At 39.7% G+C, this 26,297-nt stretch overlaps 1 protein-coding gene across 1 annotated transcript in view; it reads left to right on the top strand.

Moving 5' to 3' along the window:
• The window catches only part of COBLL1 (cordon-bleu WH2 repeat protein-like 1), a 172,931-nt gene that overhangs the window by 97,145 nt on the left and 49,489 nt on the right, over positions 1–26,297 (top strand). Inside the window, exon 2 of the mRNA XM_008585530.1 lies at positions 1,474–1,662. Within this exon, the coding sequence (XP_008583752.1) occupies positions 1,474–1,662 (189 nt within the window). The remainder of the gene's footprint in view (positions 1–1,473; positions 1,663–26,297) is intronic.

Raw genomic sequence — 26,297 nt, 5'->3', positions numbered from 1 at the left:
TGGCTTGGTGTCGCCTGCACTGCGCTCAGCCAGTGAGCGCACTGGCCATCCCCATATAGGATCTGAACCCACGGCGGGAGCGCCACTGCGCTCCCAAGCGCTGCACTCTCCCGAGTGTGCCACGGGGCCAGCCCAAAGAAACCTTTTCTAAAGTACAAAAGATCTCTGTGATCATAGTACTAAAAATCAAGGCCTTGTTGTTTTAGTAAATTAATGTATGATGTGGGAACCTTGCTCCTGTCTTTTTATGAAGACTAATCATGAAGGTGCTTGGATTTGTGAGACCTTAAATTTTGAAAATGAGAAATACGTGGATGTTACATATATACTTATAAAGAAGCCCTTTTATCTTATTTGGTTTTTATTTTTGCCTAGGAAATAGGGGAGAAAGGAGTTAAAATTTATATATTTCTTTGATTGGAAAGGAATAGTATTCATTTTTCCAAAAGCAATGAAGTTAATTAGTAACATTTTCAAAAGCTTTAATTTATAGTCTTATAAATAGAAACATAAATGTCATTACTTCAAGATTATTTTTTCACATTTCATTTTTTCAGCCTGTTAAATCATTGAATTGGCCCATGTAAGGTTTTTGTTTGTTTGTTTTTTTAATTTAGAATATTTCCTATTTCTGTTATAAATTAGTTAAGGGGATGTGCTGGTAAGTGACACTGAAAAATATTTATTAGAATAATTATTTGTAACATTTTTCATTGAAGCTGATGTATAATTTATCAAACAACCAATCATAGTTCATTGTTAACTGCTAAGTGCAGTGGGAAATACAGCCATTTATAGCATGCTTCTTTCTTGCAAAGAGTTATAAATGTAGGCAGAGAGATGAAACAGGTACCCAGGGAAAAAATAGAAAAAAATGTTACATTTGTGGAACTGGTTGTATATGCTATATCAATTCAAAGAAAGAAGAAATTCTGTGTGTGTGTGTATGTGGGGATGGGGGTTAGAGGATGGATTTAGCTGGACTTTGAAGGATGGGAAAAGTTTATCTGAATAGAGAAGCAGAACACACTAGATTGGAAACAAATAGAATAAAGGCCCAAAGGTAAGTGTCATTATGAGGTATGAGTGTGAGATACTCATCTCCATCCTGAGACACTAAGATATTTTATAATTTATCTCATCATAGAAAATAAGTTATATTCTTGATTTGCTATAGAAAACACATTGATTGAACTTAATGGAAGCAAATATCAAATCGCTTCGTCATGTTTCTTTGTATTGCCAAGTAAAGTAGGTATAGTATAAAAAACAAAACAAAATACTGATTGGAAAAGAAAAAAAATCTCTTAATTCCACCATCCCTAGTAAACAAACAGTTAACATATTGGTACATTTTTTTCTAGGTGTGAAAAACATCTATATATACATTTTGGGGTTTTATAAAATTAGATCATATCAGAAAGTTACTTTTAAAATGTATATTTTATTTTCTGTGTTTTATTTATATTTTAGGAGAAAACCAAAAGCCAAGGCTCCACTTCCTCCAGCTGAGACCAAATGCGTTGATGTCTCTTCAGTCGATGATTCTGTAGAATCTGCTGCTTTCATCATGGAACCAAAAGAAAACGTGATAGATAAAGACATTGAACTCTCAGTAGTTCTACCTGGGGATGTTATCAAATCTACTACTGTTCATGGCAGGTATGCAGGAGCGAAGGAAATACCAGGACCTCCCTTTCTTCTTCCACCATTGAAACCATCTGTGATACACCTTTTGATATTTTTTCTTTGACAGAGTCCTTCTTTCATCACTTATCTATTTTTTTTAGGAAAAACAAATGCTAAACAGGTATTTAAATCCAAGTTCGGTGGCTCTTGAAATTTGGAACTATTTCATACATAGTTATTTAATAAGTTTTCAAAAATAAGACTCTCCTAGAGGAATGGTCATTAGTTATATTGTTTGTAAGTCAAGCTTACAAAGCCAGTGACCTGCAAGAAAATCCTTTCTCTTTCTCCTGAAATTGTTCTTTCCACTTTAAGCTGCTTATTTAAATTTGATTTTGCAGAAGTTACTATTCAGTTTTAGAATGTGATACTCCCTTATTTATCAGAACAAATTAATCTGTAAAACTGGCAAGATTTTTTTTTTTACTTCATTAAATGATTAATTTACTAAAACTAAAAATGTGGATGCATTAAATAGGAATGTAAAATCAAACTTTAACCCAGTGAGAAGGGAAGATGTGATTTAAGAGACTGATATTTTTAGGTACTTGCATGAAAATGAGAAAAATGAAACAAAGCCAAGTATAATTTTCCATTTCATTCTGAAGTGGAAAGTTACATGAATTGTATACTTGGTCTTGTCCTACCTTTCACCTTCAACTGCCCATTTTTTATCAGGAGTCCTGTTTTAGAAACTTAAGCTGTTTTGACCTTAGTATTTGTGTGTGTGTGTGTGTGTGTGTGTGTGCATATGGAAAACCAAAGAATAAGTAAGCAATATGTTGGGTATTTCATTCTCACAATCTGATTTTGTCTCAGAGTCATTCAAGATAACCTTAATTTTAAGATTTATCACCAAAATCATGTATAACTTTACAAATTCTCGAAAGTAGATGAAATAGTTCAGCTTTAACAAATGTGTAGTATTATGTTTTAAATTCTCATTAAATTGACTAAGTTGCATTTTGCCTTTGATTTGTGTTGAAAATACTTTTAGAGATCATCCATTGAACCTTCTTTATGACATTGAGAAACCTGTGGCTGTCCATGGTGGGCTCCTATCTGCACCTGTGTCTTACCTGTTCTGGGTGAGGTTAGAGACAATGGCCATCATTTCAATTCTTTTGTTTTTGGCAGCTGGTCAGTTTGGGGATCTGAACCCATGACCTTGGTGTTACAAGGCTGTGTTCTAATCATCCCCTCAATTCTTGAAATAATGTCATTACCCGGGTTTTAAAATAATAAAAATAATAGATATGGCTGAGGGTAGGAAAAGCAATTCCTCTTGTGTTCCCTAAATTCAAAGTAGGATTAAAAAAAAAAGTTAGACGTTTTTCTAGTTCTTCACAGATATAGGTTACACTGATTTTATCACAAATACTCCTGAAAATTTCTTCTTGGATGTACCAGTCATCTCTTTATATTGCCATCTCTTTATATTGCCATCTTATAAATCAGCCTCTGTGTTCTTTAGATTTTTTATATACAACTTTAATATCAGAATCATGGTTTTCCTCTCTGTCCTGTCACCAATTATAATTATTTTTAGTCTTTTCCACTGCCACCCTGAGTTAACTTTTCTTGTTTCCTTAACTTGGAAAACCTACATCTGTGGTTGACTTCCCCTCTCCACCAGGGAATGGTGGGGATCTCATCACTTTAAAACTGTTCTGTAACTGAGATATCAGAGTTCCTTCTTTGAACACAACATTTTTTTTTAAACACTTGGCTTATTCATTTACTCTTTCTTAACTGAGTTTGTTCTTAATCCTCCCATATTAAGTCTAATTTATGACTGCTCTTTCAGTTGCTGCAGTTTTTTTCATGTCTAAATTTTCTTCATATCTAATTTTTCTTCATTTCTAACTGAATTCTGCATCAGTCATTTTTTTTTTTTTTCCTTTTTTTTTTTTTTTTTTTTTTTTTTTGGTGGCTCGCTGGTACAGAGATCAAACTCTGGACCTTGGTGTTATCAATATGACATTCTAACCAACTGAGCTAACTGGCCAGCCACTGTACCAGTCATTTCTACTACATTTGTACTTAGAAAAATCCTAGATATTTCTAACCCTCTTAACTTTCCAGCATGTTTGCCTCCCAAGTCTCTAAATCCAGGCAATTTTCCATCAGTCAACTTTTTGTTTCTGGGCTGCCAACTATTGTTGAATTGCTGCAGTTTTCTTATCTATAAAAATGTATTTAGAGATGAATTGCTGAGTTAAACAATATATCATATATTGCTAGGATTAAGTGAAATGCTATCAGTGCATGGCATGTATTGGCTTCCTTCATTTTTGTATTGGGAACAGCTTTTCCTAATCCTGACTCTTTCTATGTCCTCTCCACCCTCAGATTAATCTGATTAAAGCCACCTCTCTGTTTGTGGCACTACCTTTGTTAAAAGACTGCAGGGGTAGCAATTCAGTACCAAATTAAGGAAGTCCAAACTACTGAGCTGGAGACTAGGACACCTTATTTTCTTCTCCTCCAAAATTAAGTAGGCTTTTCCTTTACTACTCTTCTTTGTATATCTTAAGCTTCACCACATGATTCATTGTTCTTCTACAGATATTCTGTTTTTCAGCTTCATATTGTTATGTACATTTTCTCTCCTCATTTTCTCCATCACTTTTTATGCAAAGGCTCCCTGATCTCCCCAGTATCAACTGTTATCTCTGGCTTCCAAACTCTTCTGACACTTTATACCATGGTTATCACATATTGTCCTATGCTATAATTTATAGGTATATCTTATCTTCTTTAATAAGCCATATGAAGCCATCACTTTTCTTCACAGTCCTTAGCAATTTCTTGTAACACAGTAAGTGTTTAATAAATTCATTAAAATGAATATTTTCTCCTGAAACCCTTACATGTACATGGAGGTAGCAATTTAAATGGTGTGCTTTGAAGAGGCATTTGGGAATGGACCCTAATTGTTTTCCCAGAGTCTTTAAGTAATCATATTTTCTCCAGGTAGAGAGTAAGGTAGGAATGCCTAGAACAGGAATGCCCAAAATTCTCATTACTTTTTAAATTTTGTTTAGGGCTGAACAGTTTTTCTAAGAATAGAATCTATTTGATATCAGTGTTACTATGGAGTTTGATTTAGGGACTTTATTCCTAATAGTTTTATCATTCAGGAATGAATTGTAGAAACTATGACTAGTTTCCATATTAAGTGTTTAATTTAAATTTGTTGCCTGATTCTGAATATCCTAGGTGTGTAATTCTAGACATTTTAGAGTACAATTTGGGATATCTTAATAGTGTGATTAGCTCCCCTCCTTGGACCTGGAGGGGAGCTCCAGCCCCTGTGGTCTGACCCACCAAGGTGAGCCCAGCAGACCCGTGCAGTGCTGGGGGCTCATTCTATGACCACAGATTCTGGAACAGGACCCAAGATGGTTTAACATAACCACCACCACACCTACTGTCAAGCAAATACAATTTACCACCACAGTAGCAGCCAGGGCCACTCCACAGCCAACGTCAGTGTAATAGAAGAAGCAAACCCTCTACCAAATGGCCAAACGTCAACAAAAAAATACTAGAATGCAAATAAACAAGAAGAGGGCTGGCCTGGTGGCGCGCTGGAGAGTGTGCCGCTTGGGAGCATGGCGGCGCCCCCGCCGAGGGTTCGGATCCCATGTGGAGACTGGTTCCCGCTCACTGGCTGAGCGCGGTGCGGGCGCAACACCGAGGGTTGCGATCCTGTTGCCGGTCCCCGGTGCGGGCGCGACACTGAGGGTTGCGATCCCGTTACTGGTCAGTAAAAAAGACAAAAAGGAAAAAACAAAACAAAAACAAATAAACAAGAAGAAATGATACCACTGAAAGAATAGAATAATGCTACAATGCCAAACTCCATGGAACAGGGAATCCTTGAAATGTCTGAAAAAGAATCCTGAGCAGTGATCTAAGAAAACTTGAAGAGATAAAGGAAGAATTAATTAGAGAACACAAAAAAACAAGAAAAAATATCCAGAATATGAAGGAGGAAATCTACAAAGAGATTAACACCTTAAAAAAGGGTGTAGCAGAACTTCTAGAGATGAAAGATTCACTCAGTGAAATAAACAACTGAGAGCTTGAGCAGCAGCATAGAGCAAGCAGAAGAAAGATTTTCAGAGCTTGAAGATGGTCTTTTTGAAACAGGCAGACAAAAAAAAAGGAAAAAGAATTAAAAATGGTGAGGAAAATCTAAGAGAGATAGCAGACAACCTCAAGCACTCTAATATCTGAATTGTGGGTATTCCAGAAGAGGAGGAGAAAGCAAAAGGCATTGAAAACTTACTGAAGGAAATAGTAACAGAAAACTTCTCAGGTGTAGGGTGAGATACAGACCTTCAGATCCAGGAAGTTCAGAGGTCCCCAAACAGATTCAATCCAAAAAGATCCTCCCTAAGACACATTATACTTAAATTTGCAAAGCTCAAAGACAGAGAGAATTCTAAAAGCACCAAAAGTGTCAGGTTGCTTATAGGGGAATCCCCATCAGACTAACAGGAGACTTCTCAATTGAAACCCTACAGGCCAGAAGAAAGTAGAATGATATATTCAAAACACTAAAAGAAAAAAATTGCCTGACAATAATTATTTATCCAGCAAGGCTCTCCTTCAGAAATGAGGGGAGAAATAGTGTATTTCCCACACAAACAAAAGTTGTGGGAGTTTACCACCACACAACCAGCCCTGCAAGAAGTTTTCAAGGGAGTCATTCATCTGGAATCTGAATAATGGTGACCACTATTACAAATACACAAGAAAGAGCAAAATCCACTGTTAAAACAAAAATGCCAGCAAGATAGAGAAAGAAGCTAAATCATCCCACCTTAAATTTCCAATTAGTATTGAAGAAGAGAAATAAAAGGGGAAATAATGATCAAAAGATATTTAAACCATCTAAATGAGAAGCAGTTAAATGACAGGAATTAAGCAACACTTGTCAATAACTACCCTAAGTATGAATGGACTAAACTCCCCATTCAAAAGACACAGACTGACTGATTGGATTAAAAAGCTAGACCCAAGTATATGCTGTCTTCAAGAGACTGACCTGACCTGTAGAGACACACACAGACTAAAAGTGAAGGGATGGAAAAAGATATACCATGAAAATGGAAACCAAAAATGAACAGGAGTAGCTATTCTTATATCAGACAAAATAAACTTTAAATCAAAAAACATAAAAAGAGGGCCGGCCCGTGGCTCACTCGGTAGAGTGCGGTGCTGATAACACTAAGGCCACGGGTTCGGATCCTATATAGGGATGGCCGGTTTGCTCACTGGCTGAGCGTGGTGCTGACAACACCAAGCCAAGGGTTGAGATCCCCTTACCGGTCATCTTTATATAGGAAAAAAAAAAAAAAACATAAAAAGAGACAAGGCCACTATACAATGATAAATGGATCTATCCAGCTAGAAGACATAACAATCACAAATATATATGCATCCAATACTGGAGCACCCAGATAATATAAAGCAAACACTCTTAGACCTAAAGAAAGAAACAGGCCCTAATACATTAATAGTGGGTGATCTGAGCACCCCTCTCTCAGTATGAGACAGATCTTCCAGGCAAGTCAACAAAGAGACACGAGATTTAATCTACACCGTAGATCAACTGGACCTGGAAGATATACACAGAACATTTCACCCAATAACTAGAGAATATACTTTCTTCTCAACAGCTCATGGAACATTCTCCAGGATAGACCACATATTAGGTCACAAATCTAGTCTCAGCAAATTTTAAAAAACTGAAATCATTCCAAGTATCTTTTCAGACTGCAACGGACTAAAATTGGAATTAATAATAAGCAAAACTCTGAAAACTATACAAATACATGGAAACTAAACAAGAGGCTCCTGAATGACCTATGGGTCTAAGAAGAAATTAAACAGGAAATCAAAAAATTTCTAGAAACTAATGAAAATAAAGATACATCATACCAAAACCTGTGGGATACTTCAGAAACATTACTAAGAGGCAAATTTATTGCAATACATGCTTACATAAAAAAAATTGAAAGATTTCAAATAAACAATGTAATGCTACACCTCAAAGAACTTGTAAAACAACAACAATCCAAACCTAAAGGTAGTAGACGGGAAGAAATAATTAAGATCAGAGCAGAACTAAATGAAATAGAGACCCAAAAAACAGAAAAGATCAACAAAACAAAAAGTTGGTTTTTTGAGAAGATAAATAAAATAGATAAACCATTAGCTAGGTTGAAAAAAAAAGAGAGAAGACCCAAATAAAAAAATCAGAAATGAAAAGGGAGACATTACAACTAATGCCAGAGAAATACAAGGAATCATTAGAGATTCTTATAAACAACTGTATGACAACAGACTTGAAAATCTGGAAGATATGGGTAAGTTTCTAGACACATACAAACTACCAAGACTAAACCAAGAAGAGATAGAAAACCTGAACAGACCAATAACAAGCAAGGAGATTGAAGTGGTAATTAACAATCTTACAACAAAGAAAAGTCTGGGTGTGTCTGGATGACTTTACAGCTGAATTCTATCAAAAGAGGAGTTAATACCAATGTTCCCCAAACTATTGCAAACAATTGAAACAGAAGCTACTCTCCCAATCTCATTCTATGAGGCCAAAGTAACTCTGATACCAAAACCAGATAGTCAAAACAAAAAAAGAAAAATACAGGCCAGTATCCTTGATAAACCTAGGTGCAAAAATCCTCAACAAAATATTAGCAATCAGAATACAGCAACACATTAAAAAGAATTATACACTGTGATCAAGTGGGATTCATCCCAAGTATGCAAGGATGGTTCAACATACGAAAGTCAATAAATGTGATACATCACATCAATGAACTCAAGAACAAAGACCATATGATTATCTCAATAGATGCTGAAAAAGTATTTGACAAAATTCAACATCTCTTCATGATAGACTCAACAAATTAGGTATAGAAGGAAAGTATCTCAATACAATAAAAGCCATTTATGACAAGCCCACCACCAGTATCATTCTGAATGGGGAAAAACTGAGGGCCTTTCCCTTAAGAACAGGAATCAGACAAGGATGCCCACTCTCACCACTTGTATTTAACAAAGTACTGGAGATACTAGCCAGAGAGATCAGGCAAGAGAAAGAAAAAAAGGGAATCCAGATTGGAAAAGATGAAATAGAACTTTCCCTATTTGCAGATGACATGATACTATATGTAGAAAAACCTAAAGACTTTATCAAAAAACTCCTAGAGCTGGTTAATAACTTCAGTAATGTTGCAAGATACAAAATAAATGCCCCCAAATCAGTTGTATTTATATAATCAAATAATGAACTAACAAAGAGAAATAAAGTAAGCCCATTTACAATTGTCACACAAGAAATAAAACACTTAGGGATCAATTTAACCAAGGAGGTGAAAGACCTCTACAATGAGAACTACAAACCACTTCTGAAAGAAATTAAAGATGACACAAAATATGGAAAGATATTCCATGCTCTTGGATTGGAAGAATTAACATTATGAAAATGTCTATACTACCCAAAGTGATCTACAGATTCAATGCAATTTCCATCAAAATACCAGTGGCATTCTTCACAGAAATGGAAAAAACAATCTTACCTTACATATGGAATAACAAAGACCCCAAATAGCCAAAGCAATCCTGAGCAAAAAAATAAATAAAGCTGGAGGCATAACACTACCTGACTTCAAATTATACTACAAAGCTACTGTAACCAAAACAGCATGGTACTGGAATAAAAATAGACATTCAGACCAGTGGAGTAGAATTGAGAATGCAGAAATCACCCCTCAGGCTTACAGCCATCTAATATTGGACAAAGGCAACAAAAATCTACATTGGGGAAATGTAGATTGCCTTGTCAACAAGTGGTGCTGGGAAAACTGGATATCCATATGCAGAAGAATGAAACTAGATATGCATCTCTCACCATACACTAAAATCAACTCAAAATGGATTAAAGACCTAGTTATAAGACCTGAAACTGTAAAATTACTAGGGGAAAATATAGGTGAAATACTTCAGCAACTAGGTCTGGGCACAGACTTTATGAACAAGAGCCCCAAAGCACAAGCAACAAAAGAAAAAATGAACAAATGGGACTATATCAAACTAAAAAGCTTCTGCACAGCAAAGGAAACAATCAACAGAGTGAAACAACAAAGTACAGAGTGGGAGAAATCTTGCTAACTATGCATCCAACAAAGGATTAATATCCATAGTATACAAGGAACTCAAGCAATTATCCAGTAAAAAACCAAATAACCCAATTAAAAAATGGGCAAAGGAGCTGAATAGATAGTTTTCAAAGGAAGACATACAAATGGCTAATGGGTACATGAAAAAATGCTCAACATCACTAGTCATCAGGGAAATGCAAATTAAAACTACATCGAGATACTACCTCGCCCCAGTTAGACTGGCTATTATCAAAAAGACAGTGAATAACAAATGCTGGCGAGGGTGTGGAGAGAAGGGAAGACTCCTATGGTTGGACTGTAAATTAGTATAACCACTATGGAAAACAGTGTGGAGGTTTCTCAAACAACTACAGATAGATCTTCCATGCCATGCAGCAATCCCACTTCTGGGTATATACCCAGAGGAATGGAAATCATCATGTTGAAGAGATATCTGCACTCCCATGTTCATTGCAACTCTGTTTACAATAGCCAAGACATGGAACCAACCTAAATATCCACTGATGGATGATTGGATAAGGAAACTGTGGTATATATGCACCGTGGAATACTACTTTGCCATAAAAAAGAATGAAATACTCCTATTTACAACAACATAGATGAGCTAGGAGAAACTTATGTTGAGAGAAATAAGCAAAGCACAGAGGGATAAATACTGCATGTACTCACTCATATGTGGGAGCTAAGAGAGAAAGAAGGAAGGAAAGAAAGACCACAGTAGTGCATTGGACCTGCAAAGGGAGAGAACATTCCTTGGGCTACAAAGTGAAATTGGGGTGGGGAAGGAGGAAGGAGAGAGAGGTTGGGGATAATTGGATGGTGGACATGGGGTACAAATGCAATTTGTGGTAATGGATATGCTGCCAGTATGAATCTGGCCCTCACATCATGGGCTGGAGGGGTGACAATCAACTTTGTATCTCATGAATATTCATAACCAATTTTAAAAAGTGTGATTAGGGCTATCTTGATTGCTGCAGCTACTGCTGGCCCATTGTTTCAAAGAAAAAAAGTTTTAACAACAAAATGTTAATAGAAATGTTCAAATAGATGTGTCCTATTTTTGAAAAATGTTAGCTATTTTATATGAAGACTCATAGTGGCAAAAATAAATTTCTTCATGGCCTTGTTACTGTAAAAGGAAAAGGAAAAATATTAGAATGATACAAGAATTTGGAGGACAAGGGAAGTTAATTTTAAGTAAGTTTAAATACATGAAGGTTTCTTAGATAAATCGGAGTTCCACGTGTCACACTGAAAGTTCTCTAGTATAATTTTTTGAAACCTTTTCTGAATTTAAATATTCTTTCTATATTACATTTATTTTGACTGTTATTTATTATGCATTCACCATGAAGAATAGCATCAATATTAGACCCTAAATGTATATTTAGAAAACTAATGTGCTTCACTTAACTTTTCAGAAATACTTTTTTTTCCCGAAAATGTAATCTTGAAGATTTTTAGAAAGTCCCCTTCTGTCTTCTTATACATCTCATGCAGAGGTATGCTCAGAATGTTCCATTTGTGGGAATGTAAGCACCCAGCATTATCTTCAGAAGAATGTGCTTTTTTGTACATTGATTTTCACCAAAGAGTTTATTCAGATCAGGGAACACAATAAGGTTGGAGGAGGTAATAGACTTATGCTCATGGGGAAACTAAAAACTTGTTTTCCAGAATTAGGTTGGTAGCATTCTAGTAGCTCAGCAATTTTTGGTACCAGAGTTTAGTGATGCCACCTTTTTAATGACTGTAAGTCACCCTGTCTTTGCCATCTTTCTTTGTGATCCTTTGCTTATACCGAGGGTAGCTGCAGTGCTAACCTGAAAACTCTTGAGCATTTCTTTGTATCCTGATACTATGGATGATTGGATTGAAGGAAGGAGAAATTAAAATATTTTATTTATATACAGCATACAGTATACTGTTGTACAGTGTGTGTCTAGTTGTATGTCTATATGTGTGTGCGTGTATATATGTGTGTGTGTGTGTATATATATATATATAAGTACACATGGATGTACATGTGTTTGTAAGTAAATATATATATATATATGCTGGTAGGGTAAACTACCTTTTTCACCAAAGTAAAAGTAAGTAAGATACTGCTATCACAGACAAGCTTCAAAAAGGCTGTCCTCAGAAAATTTCACACTCTGCAACAGCATAATTGCCTGGGAAGTGATAATTTTTAATGAAAATAACTTACAGTGTTCCAGATACTACACAGAATAAGGAAATATGTGGGTACATTTGTGTATTATTCTAAGCCCTTAACTGTCTGCTCTGTGCATAATTATTCCTCACAGAATAAGTGTTAAGTTCCTTTTACCTCTTTTCTCTGAGATGTACTTTTAAAGCAAAATTTTCAATTTGGGAAATTTGATTAAAGATTGCCATTAGTTCTCTTTGTTAGCCTATAGGGAGAGCATCCTGCAGCTATACTAGCACACTTTCTCTTCTACAAGAGGGAGAAGGGAATGAACATCATTTATAACAGAGGAGGAAATTTCTCTCTTTACGCCCCTACCATAAATGGGAATATGTTTCGATTCGAGCAAATCAAGGATGCCATGAATGAAAACATAAAGGCAGCACTGAACTTGAAGCTAGAAATTCCAACTAGAAGTTATTCTTTGCTCCATAACTTGCTGTGTGATCTCAAACAAGTCACCTCATCTCTCTGGGCTTTTCCTGTAAAATGACTTAGAGACGTGTTGCACATGATTTGCAGACTGATGTGCCTGTCCAGTAGCACCAGCTTATGGCAGAGTTCAGAGTAAGCCCACAGTTTTGACGGCCATATGGTGGGTCAGCTGAGGAACTCAGGAGCATTTCACATGGAGGACAGCGCCACCTGTTGGAAAGTAGACTTTGAAAAATGACGAGATGATACTGGATCAATGTCCTGCATTTTTGTTAAAACAGTAACACAACAGTATGGATCTCAGAAGAATTTTAAAAGGTTACATAATACATTTACTGGAAAGTGTCAAATGATAACAACTGTGTGGTAAATTCTTGTATATAGTAGGCTAATTAATTTCAAAAAACACTGCTAAAAATCTATAGCATGGTATAAGAATGCTTAGATTTTGCTTTAGATCCCTAATTAGCTGAAGCTACTTTAAAAAAAAAGTTGGAATTTTAACTTTAAAGTGTTTAAGCATAAGAGTACTGCTCGAGTTTTTAATTGGTGGGACTGAAAAACTCTGTAATCTTAGCCAGGGGGCACTTACTGCTCTGTTGGCTGACTGCTCTCCTGGTTGGGAAAGAGTGACATAGTACGCACAAATATCCTCCAAACGTTCCTGGGAAACGTTGTTCTACCCCCTCCCTTTCTTTTCCTTTCCTTTCCTGGCAGCTACATCTTATAACAATGACCCTTTTTAGTTTTAGTTTTAGTTTCTTATGATTACAAATGCAATAGTTGGACATTTTAGAAAGTTGGAAAATACAGATAAGCCAAAAAAAATTTAAAACCCAATGTCATTATTAAGTAGGCAGATTACAACTATTAATTTAACATTGTGGTATCTAACTTTTTATTCACATACACACACATATATGTACACACAAACATATATGCCTTAGTGGTTTTTTGCACCAGTATGGCATTATATTGTACATGCTATCTTGTAATCTGCTTTTTTCAGTTAACAATTTCCAACTTTCATGAGAATAAAATTTTGTCTTATCCTTTGTCCGTATTCAAATTGCCCCAATTGCAGTGAGATATATTTCTAGTATTTTTGTTTTTGAGGGGCATGTGTATGTTTTATGTAGGTATGTTCTTAAATCAGTTTTTATGAAGGTAATTATGTATAATTAGCTCTGAATATAACATCCAAGGTAAATGACCAGGTAGAGTGGTAGAGTTCAGTTTAAAGTGGTGACTTTCAAAACTTTTTTTTTTTACTTTTAGTAATGTCTGCTTTTAGTATTTGATACAAGAACAATCAGTTTAGTACTGATCTGATCTATTACTAATAATTTTCAAATCTTAATTGTATGTGTTACTTTCTTCAAAATATTTCTTGTAGCATAATTCAGTAGGCATTCTCAACTTTGAGATTAGGCTTATTTTTTTTTATGTACCTGATCCACTTCATTCTTCAACTCATTGTTGAGCTAGGTTGGTTAGCATAAGATGGATAAAGATCAGTAACAGTAGAGAATGTTCTAAACATTCTCGTGTTATCATTGGAGAGTCTAATTGGGTTGTTGATGTGCATTTGTAAGGGACAGAAGGAAACAATTCAACTCAACTCAGTTTTGAGGACTTATAGAAAATGTGTAAAACACTTGGTTAGATCCTGGTACAAATTTAAAGAATCATAATAAGGAAGAACCTTATTCATAGAGTTTAACCCCTTTAGACACTTGAAATCCATCTGTATTGCTCTGTTTCTGTTTCTGAAACTGGGTAATTTGCAAAGAAACAATATTTATTGCTTTCAGTTTTGGAGGCTGCAAAGTCCAAAGTCCAGGGAACACATCTGGTGAGAGTGTAGTTGTGGGTAGTGACTCTTCCCAGCAAAGCAGGGTGTCACGTGATGGATGACAAGAGAGAAAACTCCTCAGGCATTCTCCTTTTAAAGCCATTTGAACCATGTCCATGACCACCATTAAACCATTCATTTATTAATCTATTTACTAAGGCATAGTCTTCATGATCTAATCACCTCTTAAGGCCCCTCCTTTCAATTGTTGTAATAGGATTTCAAACCCTCTTAACACTGTCACAGTGGGGATTAAGTTTCTAATACATGGACTTTGGGGGACACAAATCAATTCACAGCACAACCTATTAATAAAAGGACTTATCATGCACTCCCATTTTCCTAGGACAGTCCCTGTTTGTACATATTATCTTAGAGTCATTACTGGGCAAGTGACTTTGTTTAAAACACCTGCAGGGTTTGGAAATTCACCAAGGCAGTTTTTTTTTTTTTTTTCCTTTTTGTCTTTTTTCGTGACCGGCAACAGATCGCAACCCTCAGTGCCGCACCCGTACCGGACCGGGACCGGCAACGGGATCGCAACCCACGGTGTTGCTCCCACACCTTGCTCAGCCAGTGAGCGGCTGGTCTGTATATGGGATCCGAACCCTTGGCGGGAGCGCTGCCACGCTTCCCAAGTGGCGCACTGTAGCAGTGCGCCACCGGGCCGGCCCACCAAGGCAGTTTTTGTACACCTTGCTGATCTGAAAGCTCTTTAGTGAGACATGACCTGCATTTTTGATACCAATTAAATCTTAAAACACAGAAATGGAAATCTTATCCAGCAGGTAGTAAAACTAGGGCAAGATTACCTCTACTATGTGTCATGAATGCAGAAAGGGTCACCAGGGAATTTGGGGATGACTTAGTGAAGTCATCAATCTGTGAAGTAAAACTATATAGCAGTTAGCCTGTTCCAAACCATTTGCCCTAATCTGATGGGCAGTACTTGAGGGTACTGTGAGGCTAAAGTGTAGCTGAAAGAATACTAGATTAGGGAGTTGGGAGATTCTGCTCCTGACTTCTCCCTAAATTCTATATTTGCTATGCATAATCTGGTCATGTAACTGCTCTAACCCCAATTTTTCATTCATAAAGTGGGAGTAGCTTTTGTGGTTAGTTGTGGGCTCAAATGAGATAATAAGAAATTAACAAGAGATTAATTTTTTCTAAAAGGAAGTGGGAAATCTCATAGGGATTTCTTCATTTCAAAGAAGAGTTTTCAGTCTTAAAGAAAAAAATCTGCCCTCCAGGAAATCATTATCTTATAAGAGAAAAATAAAATCTGTAAATATTATTAATGCAAATGAAACTCTGTTAAGTGATAAAATAAACTGAAATTCAAAGTGATGTGTCAATATGCAGGAGGAAGAGACTGATTCTCATTTGAATGAGGAAGTGATAATCAAGTTCATCCAGTCCTTTTCCACTTTTAGTAGTTTGCCTCAGGTTTCACATGGACTGTTCTGTGTGCTCCTGCCTTAGGAAGCAGGAAGACAGGCACCTTTCCTGTGGTGATCCCCTGGAGGAACCTGTTAGCCAAGTGCTGTCAGGTACATCAGCTCAGGATAATTATCCCCAAACCAAAATTGTAGTCTTTGGCAAAAGTAGGGGAGTAATCCTAAACAACACTGTCCATGAGATGATTTCATTTTCTTTGGGTACACTTTATGACTAATAAATCCCAGCAGCAGCCCATTGGATGGGGGAACTGCTTAAAAGTCACTGTCCTACGTTTATAGTGTTTTGACTTGTTTGTGGTAGAGCTAGACAGTCAGTAATCCCCACCATCATAATCTTCTGGTCAGGGCCATCCCATCTTTGTTATGTATTGAGTTCATTGCTGTTCAAGAGAAAATAACCACTGGTTTCTCTAAATTCTTTATTCAGCAACATTGACTTAACCACATACCTGATGTTGTATTAGGTCCTGAGAATAAAGATTGCTAAGATGTGGTCCTGTTAGAGAGGAGTTCACAGCTAGGTATAAATGGAACTCATAACATCTGAGGTCACTCTGCTCCTTAAGGTCTAGATAAGATTGGCTTGCACCCTATTCCACTTCCTGTGGAAAGTTCAGTCCCCTTTGTAATCTTATTGTAAGTCCCCAAGAGTTTTTATGTTCTTAGGGCCACTTCTGGCTCTGATTTTATATCTTACCATCTCTGGATTTTAATTTTTCAGTCTCTGCCTGGTGAGAGGATAATCGCCAGATACTGTTCAAGCTTTATTAAAGGGAAAGAATCTGCCAGGCTGCGCTCAAAATGACAGGTAGCCCAGGGCTGCCCTCAGAATGGGGGATGGCACCAGGTGAGGGGGCGGTAGAGCTTATATAGGGTGCCAAGGGCTGGCTGATATAATCAAGGAGGGACATTATGCTAATGTGGAAACTATTCAACCAGGGTGGAGAATTGCACCCTTGCAGAAGCAAAAGGGTTTCTGTTTAAGTCATGAGAGGCTTCTCATAAAGGGAAGGGGGAAGAGGTTTGGTGCTGGAGTGGAAGACACGGCTAGCAGCTATTTTGTGCTTATTGTGTGCACAGTGGCACTGGTCATGTCCAAGATCCATCATTCCTGCCTTTTAAGTATAGGGAGAAGGGAAAAGGGGTGAAGGTCTCATTCTTCTGAAGCTACTTCCTGCTGGAGACGGGTGAAAATATGGAAAAAATAAAAGATTTATGTTGGCTGGTAAAACAACTAGGTGGCGGGGTATTGGTTTCGTGTGGGGAGACTGTATTACTCCGGGGAAGGGTTGCTGATTCTGAGGGGCTGATATCTTCCTTGCAGGGACAATTTGGTGACCTTTTAGTTGGTGAAAGCCTGCATATGTTCCTGCAAGAAATTAAAGAAACACCAAAAGAGACAGGGACCGAAAGTAGGATGAGTTCCAGCGCAGTTAGGGGTCCTAGTAGGGGCATAAGCCAAGGGTATCCAAGGGTTCAGTGACTGGGGCCACCCCCCAGATCTGTTTGTGTTTTGTAACCCTTTGCTTCAGTGATCAATGCTTGCCTTTAAATGGGTTTAAGTTGTCTTGGATCACCCCGGACTCATTTACGTATTAACAGCATTCCTCCCTCAAGAAGAGGAGGTGTCTGCCTTCCCAGCTGTAAGGAGGTCAAGGGCCCAACAGTTCTGTAAAGCGACTGTCACGAGTGAGGTGACCTGTCGCTGGAGGGAGGAGATGCTGTCTATACTTAGTTCTGAGAGTTTTTGATAGAATTGAGAGGCAGTAGCAAGTCTGCTATGTCAGTCCCAGTTGCAGGAAGGACCCCTGCTCCAATTAAAAAGTACAATTAGTGCCCTATGGGAGCGGGGGGCACTTCCTGAGAGGGGGGGGGCAAAGTTAGTCCCAGTCCTGTCTCCATCTCTCCATCTGTCTGGAGGGTGATGTCAGGGACAAGCCAAAAGAATATGCAAGAAATCACGTTAGGGGGCTGGCCACAGGATAATGTATTTTACAAAGGAAATATATTCCAGTTTTACGGCATGGATGAGGAGGGGGTAAGTGAGTGGCAGCGTTTGGTGTTAGTGAGGCAGAGTGTGGGCAGGCCCTGTATAACGCTGACAGTCCCCATTGAGGTGAGATTAGAGGAAAGTGAAGAGACGTTTGTGGAAACATTGCGGGCTGCATTGACAGGGAGGGGGTGGCCACAAAAAGTTTCTCACAAAGTGGGAGACAGATGAGTCGCTTGGGGACCAGTCTGATTCGCTGAGGACTGCATCATCTCTGTGGACCTGGAACCTCCATGGTCCAGGTAAGGGGGAGCATTGAGATAGGAGGAAAGACATGGGAAGGATGTGAAGGGTTAGGGAGCCAAAAGAACTTAAAGGGCACATTATCACAATGACATTGCTAAGAAGCATCCTACTGATAGGAGGTAAAGAAGTGACAGGAGAAATCTTCCTATAATGTTACACTCCTCTGGGGCAGCTGCTGCCAATCCTGTAGCAAGTACTAGAACAGGTAGTATAATAGTAGCTCTTGTGCGAGGGACATGGAGTGGACCTGCGAGGGTGAGAGGATAATCGCCAGGGGAAAGATCATCCTTTTTCTGGGATTGGGGGAAGAGCGGAGGTCCTGGAGATTTTTAGTTTTGTGGATCCTAAAATGGACAAAGTGTGAGGAGATGTTGGATTGGGGTTGAGCAGGGGGACCCCTCTGGCTTGGTGTTAACAGATTCTTTGGATAACGTATCAGATGCTCATTTTACAAGGGATAAGTGATACCAAGGGACCTTTCCTAGTACCTTTACTTCCATGGGGGTGGTGAGAAGTACTGTATAAGGCCCTTCCTAGCATGGTGAGAGAGGCTTTGGGATTCAGGTTTTATTATACACTTGCTGTCCCGGGCTCAGTTTAAAGTCTGAGGGGGTGGTGGGGAAAGGACGAGGTAATAGAAGGTTGGCCTGTTCCCTAAGAAGATCCCTAATGAGTGAAAGAGTAGGGAGATACTGGCCTAAAGTCAGTGAGCTGGAAGGGAAAGATGTGAGAGTGAAGGGTCTACTGTACATAAGTTCATAGGGGCTGAGGCCTGTGGGCTTGTGCGGGGCAGCCTGTAGGCGAGTGAGTGACTGGTGGGTAGGCCAAAATGAGAGATGATTTCTGAGGTGAGAGCATGCGTTACTGTTGTAGCATCCTCTGAAGTACAAGGAAAAGCCTCAGTCCATCCTGAAAAGGTATCTACTAATGTTAAAAGATAGCATGTCCTTTCATGGGGAGAGTAATATAAGGGCTGAAGAAGGCGTAGTAAGAGTTCATAGCCTATATGGACTGAATTATGGAAATCTAAAAGGATTTGCTCAGCTTGTGTGGTAGGGAGGACATAGCAACCAGAGAGAGTATACCAGTTGTCCTTTCTTTGTGCTCTCAACTGTTGGAGGTGTTGTATTTCTTGGAGTGTATTGGGATAAGGGATAAGTCCTGCACTGGGATAAGGGTGTAGGGGCTATGAGAAGGACCTGAGCAGGAGAGGAAGAGCGGGGGACCTGGTGATTGAGCAGCCTGTTTTGCGGTAAGATCTACCAGTTTGTTTCCCTGGGCTATGGGGTCATTGGAGGTTTGGTGTCCTCTGCAGTGTATAACCCCAACCTTGTTTGGGACTTGTGCAGCCTCAATAGCTTGTGTTAGATTTACTATGGCAGAACCTGCCCATGGGGTGGGCGTGGAGGTAGCGCTCTCATCTATAAACTGTGTAATGGGATGCAGGGAGATGTGTGGAAAGGGATTGAGAAAGAGGTCTAAAGCCTCCATGCAATTGTGTCCTAAGGGTTGTGAGTGTTTTGGGATGAGAGTGGCTAGATTTAAGGGGTGGGCAAAGTTTGAAGGAAAACTGGGAATTCTCAGTGAAAGTAAGGTGAATAAGTTGTAGGTGGGAAGGGGAGAGAATTGACTTGGCCTTATGGCTGAGAAGGTCTTGACTGTTTGTTGTCCAAAAGTTAGTTTAGAGCTTTTTTGTGTTAAAAAGGTGGCTGCTGCCAAGGCCCGTAAGCAGGAGACCCATCCTCGAACTGTGGTGTCTAGTTGCTTAAAGAGGTATGTAACTGGGGAGAAAATATCTCTTGCCTTTGTACCAAAATCCTGACTGCCAATCCTTGGGTTTTAGTGACGTATAGGATAAAAGAATGAGATAGGGTTGGGAGAGAGAGAACTGGGGATGTGAGGAGCATGGCTTGCTGCAAGAGAGAATGAATGGGCTTTGTGGGATCTAAAGGAATGGTAGGATCCCTTTTGGCTGCCCCATAAAGTGGCTTTGCTAGCATGCCAAAGTTAGGAATCCATAAGCCAAGATACCCTGCAAGCCCCAAGAAAGAAAGGATTTCACCCTTTGTAGTAGGAGTAGAGAGTTCAGAAACTAGCTCTGGTGTTGGGAGTGAGGTGGACTCCCAAGTAGGTGACTGAAGGAGAAGAAATTTAGGCCTTGCTGGGGGACACTTGATATCCCCTAGAAGCCAGCAGGAAATTAAGGAGAGCAACAGTGTGGGCCTGTGAATCCTCATAGGAGGGGCTATAATACGTATTGTATTAAAGTGCTAGAGGTTGGGGGAAGTTCAGATAAGTCTTGAGCTAAGGCCTGGCTGGAAAGTGGGGGCTATCCCAAAACCCCTGAGGTAGTACTGTCCCAGTAAGTCATTGGGAACGACGTGTGTCAGGATTAGTCCCATACTAAATGGTATGAGCCATTAGGCTTTATAACCGGAAGATGGGTGTATTAAAAGGTAAGCAGGTAGACCATGAGAGATGAGAAGAAAGGAGTTTGTTTATAAGGGGCTTTAACTCTTTTAGGTGTTCATTAGCGATGGGGTACTGTGAGACATTAGGGAACAAAGAGGGGTTCCACAACTTAACAAGGATGGGGGAATGGTACATAGCAATGGAGGGAGAAGTGTCTCCACTACGGGGAGGGGAAGGTGGAAGCCTCAGGGGCCAGGTCTGGTTGCAGCCTATAACAGGAGTATTGTAGCTGGAGATAAAGTGTCTAGGGTAAGAGTAGCTTTTGAATTTGAAAAGGATGTCCTGTCCCAGTAAGGGGGCTGGGCAGTGAGGCATTATTAAGAATTTGTATGTGAATTTGGTGTGTTGTAGGGTGTAGGAAAGGGGTCGAGTGATCCGTGGGTGGTATTCTGATCCCGTGACCCCTATTATTGTGAAAGAGGACAGGGTTGTTGGTCCTGCATATTCAGGAAGGGTAAAGTATGTGGCCCCTGTATTGATGACAGAAGAGATCGACTTACCTGCCACTAGTAGAGTTACCCTGAGCTCATGCATGGTGATCTCCATGGGGGCCTCGGGCCCTGGGCATTGTCAGTCCTCCTCCTGGGCAAAGCCTAGAAGCTCCGGTAGAGATGGCTGTGGAGCCGAAGGTTATTGGTTAGAAACTGGGCCACTCCCTCTCTGGTGAGTGGCACAGTCAAGTCCCCAGTGACCTGACTGTTTGCAGTGAGGACAGAGCTGGGAGGGGCCTGGGGTTAAAATGGGTCTGTGCCTACTGGCCCGGTTGACTGCATTTGAAGCAGTTCTTGGGTGGTTTGCCCCTTGAGGCAGCCAGCTTAGGGGTATGTGAGCCTCAGATGGCATTAGCCAGGAGTTGGTATTTGGCCTGATCTCTTTTATAGTTTTTTCGAATATCAGGGGCTGATTGGGTAATGAAGTGAGAGTGCAAGAGGGCCATGCCTGCAGAGATCTATAGACCTGTATTTATGTAGGGCCTCAGAGAGGCGGGTTAGGAACTCGCTGGGATTTTTGGTGGATCTCTGTGTGATCTCTCTAAGCTTGTCATAATTGACTGACTTGTGAGTAGCCTTTTGGAGGCCGTGAAGTAGGTGTGTGATCATATTATCCTGGAGATCCCAATCCCCATGACCGGCCTGGTAGTCCTAATTTGGATCCATGCAAGGAACAGCAACGGCTCCCACAGGCTGCCAATTATTTTGAGCATGTACCTTGATTGCCTGTTGGGCTGCTACCCAGACCTGCTCCCTGTCTTCAGGGGACAGGTATGTGTCTGGGTTGGACTGGAAGGATCCCAGTCATTTTTCGAGTTGGGAAAAGGTCTCAAAGATAAAAGGGGACATGAACTCGGACAATCCCTCCGTCCCAGCCACTTCACAGAGGGGGTTATAAAGGAGCCAGGGCTGAGGACTAAGAGAGGGAAAAGGTGGAGGGACTGGTGAAGGATTTGGAGCATACAGAGATAGTCGAGGTGGCCTGTATGGGTAGCAGAGTAGTCTGATGGATTAAAAGATTAATCCAAGTCTAGAAGGGGAGGTCAGCCATGAGCTAAGAGAATTTGAGACGTAAGACAGGTTTGACAGAAGAAAGCAGAGATAGAAGAAGAAGGCTTGAATCATAAGGAATCTCTCCAGCATTTGCTGCTTCGGTGAGAATATCTAAATTCAGAGTGGCATCTTGTGGCCACTGGGATCCAATGTAACAAGGCGTTGTAGTTTTAATGTCTCCCTGGAGGCTGAGAGTTTGTCCAGAAGACAGCCCGGAGGCGTAGAGTGTGGAGGATAGTAGAAAACGAGATGTCTAGGTTTGGATTGTGAGGATCCCATTTAGAGGGTGAGAAAGGGCAGTCAGTCCTGGTAGAAGAAAAGTGCCAACAAAGAACATCCTCTTTGCTAGAGGAGCATTCTCCAATAGGTAGGGGGCATGAGAAAAGTTCCCTCGGCCAGGCGCCTGGGCTTTGTAGAGACCAGAGTCATGGAGAGTAGTCGGGGGAATCCGTAGAGGTAGGCAGGACAGACCCACTGACTCACCCTGAATTGAGGCTGATGTTGGATATGTTGGTCTGAAACAGCAAAAGGAGAGAGTCCTGAGTGTACCTGGTTTGGCAGGTCCGGGAAGGGCGGCTGGAAGCCAGTCAACCCAAGAGAGGGGATCGTCGGACAGTCCGGCCAAGACTCTTCCCCGGTTTTGGCACCATAATGAAAGAAGTGAGCTGAGATGCCAGGTACCATTCAAGCTTTATTAAAGGAAAAGGATCTGCTGGGCTGTGCTCAAAGTGACAGGCGGCCTGGGGCTGCTCTCAAAATGGGGGACAGCACCAGGTATGGGGGTGGTAGAGCTTATATAGGGTGCCAAAGGCCAGCTGATAAAATCAAGGAGGGGGCATTATGCTAATGTGGAAGCTATTCAACCAGGGTGGAGAATTGCACCCTTGCAGAAGCAAAAGGTTTCTGTTTAAGTCACAAGGCTTCTTGTAAAGGGAAGGGGGGAGGGGTTTGGTGCTGGAGTGGAAGACAAGACCAGTGGCTATTTTGTGCTTATTGTGTGCACAATGGCGCTGGTCATGTCCAAGATCCATCACTGCCTTCTGAAATTTCTTTTCTTTTCTTGATTTAACTCCTCGAAGCTACTAGGATCTTAGTGATAGTTTGAGAGTCACCAGGGGGTAAGCATATCACATAGCAAACCATTTAAATTTGCATTTTATGCCTGCTGTTACGTCCTTTCAGCAACCCTGCCACTTTTCCACTGCTACTCCTCTTTCTGTCTCTTATGTCTTCTTCCTCCACTGGCTTTAATCTTACTAGACAAAATACATCTGGAATCTGACTAGTCTAAGCTACCATTGTCTCCCACCTAAATTTTTATAGTAGCCTAGGACCCATTCCCTCAGGCTAGTCTGAATACAACAGTCAGAATGTAGTCCTTTTAAAATGTAAAGGAGATCATATTCCTCCTCAGAACTCTTCAGTGACTATTTCACTTAGTAAAATCTCAAGTCTTCACCTGAAAGGCCTTTAAGCACAACACTACAAGATTATCATTCTGATTTCATGCCTGCTGTTTTCACCCTGGCAAATTGGTTTTTCTATAAACAGGTAGGGCATACTCCTGCCTCAGGGCCTTTGCATTTGTCATCTCCACCAGGAATGTGCTTTCCCCAGATATCCCATTCCCTTCAGGTCTCTATTCTAAAGTTATTTTTTCAGTCTACATTCCCTAACCTCTTCTCTTATTTTTAATAATAGCATTTTTCATTATTTGGTATTCTGTATATTTACTTGTTTCTTTAGTCTCTTCCTTCTGGATCAGTGTTTTTGCAAACTGCAGCATGCATCAGAATAGGCTGGAGTGCCTGTCAAAACATAGATTGCTGGGCATCACCCCCAGAGTTTCTGATTCAGTGGTCTGGTGTGGGGGAGGCTTGAGAATTTGCATTTCTTTTTTTTTTTTCTTTTGGTCTTTTTTGTGACGGTGAGGGGATTGCGCCCGCACTGCACTCAGCCAGTGAGCGCACCGGCCATCCCTATATAGGATCCGAACCCGCGGCAGGAGCGCCGCTGCCTCCCGAGTGCGCCACGGGCCGGCCAGAGAATTTGCATTTCTTTTTTTTTTTTCTTTTGGTCTTTTTTGTGACGGGGAGGGGATTGCGCCCGCCCTGCACTCAGCCAGTGAGCGCACCGGCCATCCCTATATAGGATCCGAACCCGCGGCAGGAGCGCCGCTGCCTCCCGAGTGCGCCACGGGCCGGCCAGAGAATTTGCATTTCTGATGAGTTTCCAGCAGATACTGATGCTGCTGGTCCATAGATCACACTTTCAGAATGAATGTGCTAGAACTACTATATCCAGTACAGTGGCCACTTACCATGTGTCTATTTAAATCAAATTAAAGTGAAACAGTGTAAGGAATCAGGCTGATACAGAACTTTATTTATTTTGTCAGATAGGTAGTTTTCCCAGTACCATTTATTGAAAATTTGATTCTTTCCCCAGAAATTTGAAATATTACTCTCATATGCAGTATTAAATTCTCACATGTATTTGTGTCTATTGCAGAACTTCCTGGACGGTTGCATTTATCTGTCTGAGAAAAGGAATATTTTCAGGACAAAATTGATTTCTGGAATTATTGAGTAAAGAATTGAACCTTGAATTATAGAATGAGAGAATAAATTCATGTAGAAGTTCTATGGTTTTTCAGTTGCCTTTCAAAGAGGTGTTTTTATTAGGAAACATTTAGGCATTGTTGAGTTAAAAGATTATGATATAGCTGTAGTCAGTATGCAGCCTTTTTGCCATGAAATCTGATATAGTATGTAAAGACTATATAGATAACCAGATTGACAGAAGTCATTATTTCAATATTTTTGACCAGTTATCCACCCCATTTACTAAATTGGAAAATTAGTATTTCACAAATAGGAATAACAATAAACCATATTCAAAGACTACATACAGACTATATACAGTATTCAATTGTTCTTACCTTTTAAAAATGGAAAATGTATTTTTCCTGTAATGTTTATATGTTTGTATATAAAAGGATGAAAAATGGTGGCACAAAAATAAGGATAAAAACCCAAAACTTTAATAACAGTTTTTGTGTTATCTTATTGTTTATTTCTGGCAGAGATTCTAAAGAATATTTGAAGTATAAGCTTTAGTTACTTGATACATTTATATGGAGAAGGAAAGAGATAGTATTACACAGCCGTCTATTTGGCTGGCAATGAAAGTTCTCTCCTCTTCTAGCTTAACTATATTTATAATTATATTGCATTTACCTAGATATTACCCAGTCTTCTTAATTTTAGAAAGTACTATATCCAAGTCTAGAATTGATATGTGCCATCAAATTGCTCTAATAGAGTAACATACAGGTTTAGCATACCTAACCCAAAAATCTGAAATCTAAAACTGTCCAAAATCCAAAACTTTTTGAGCACTGACCTGACACTCAAAGGAATGCCCATTGGAGCGCTTCAGATCTGCGATTTTTGAACTGGGGATGCTCAAGTGGTATGTATTCTGCACACGTTCCAAAATCCGAAAAAATCCAAAACACTTCTGGTCCCAAGCATTTCAGATACTCAACCTGTATTACCAAAAAATAAACTTCCATAAGACCATTATACTGGTTGCTCTCTGGATGAAATTTAAAATGTACTAGATGTACTATCAAGGCCAAAATGGGGGCAATTATAGGCAAATTTATGTATGGGCATAGTCTGTAGCTCAAGAGAAGGACATAAAACTCTTAAACATTTTTGAGCAAGCATCTAATAAAGACACAGGACTGAAACATATTCCAGAAAACTTTTCTTTGAAAAGACTTAGACTTTGATTTATTTATTTTTCTTGATATATGGATAATGGAGTGCTACTTGCATGTGGGGAAGGAGAAGGGAGAAGAGGTACCATTAAGAAACATACCTCCTTATCCCACACAGATTAGAATGGCCTAGAAATGGGCAACAACCACAGAAGGCGAGGGTGGGATAGGGAGCCAAACACGGGATGGCTTGAAAATCTTTATAAAGCATTGTTTGAGTTCCAGGAGCACACAATGTCAGACAACTAAGCCTTCCCCACCCCTGCAGGAGACTGCTTGGGAAATCCACTAAGGAGAGTGGGAGTGAGGTGTCATATGAAAA

The sequence above is a fragment of the Galeopterus variegatus genome, unplaced genomic scaffold (assembly GCF_000696425.1).
Source record: "Galeopterus variegatus unplaced genomic scaffold, G_variegatus-3.0.2 Scaffold9, whole genome shotgun sequence".
NCBI classification, from domain to species: Eukaryota; Metazoa; Chordata; class Mammalia; order Dermoptera; family Cynocephalidae; genus Galeopterus; species Galeopterus variegatus.
The sequence above is the reverse complement of the archived record's forward strand: the minus strand, read 5'-3'. Positions and strand labels throughout refer to the sequence as shown.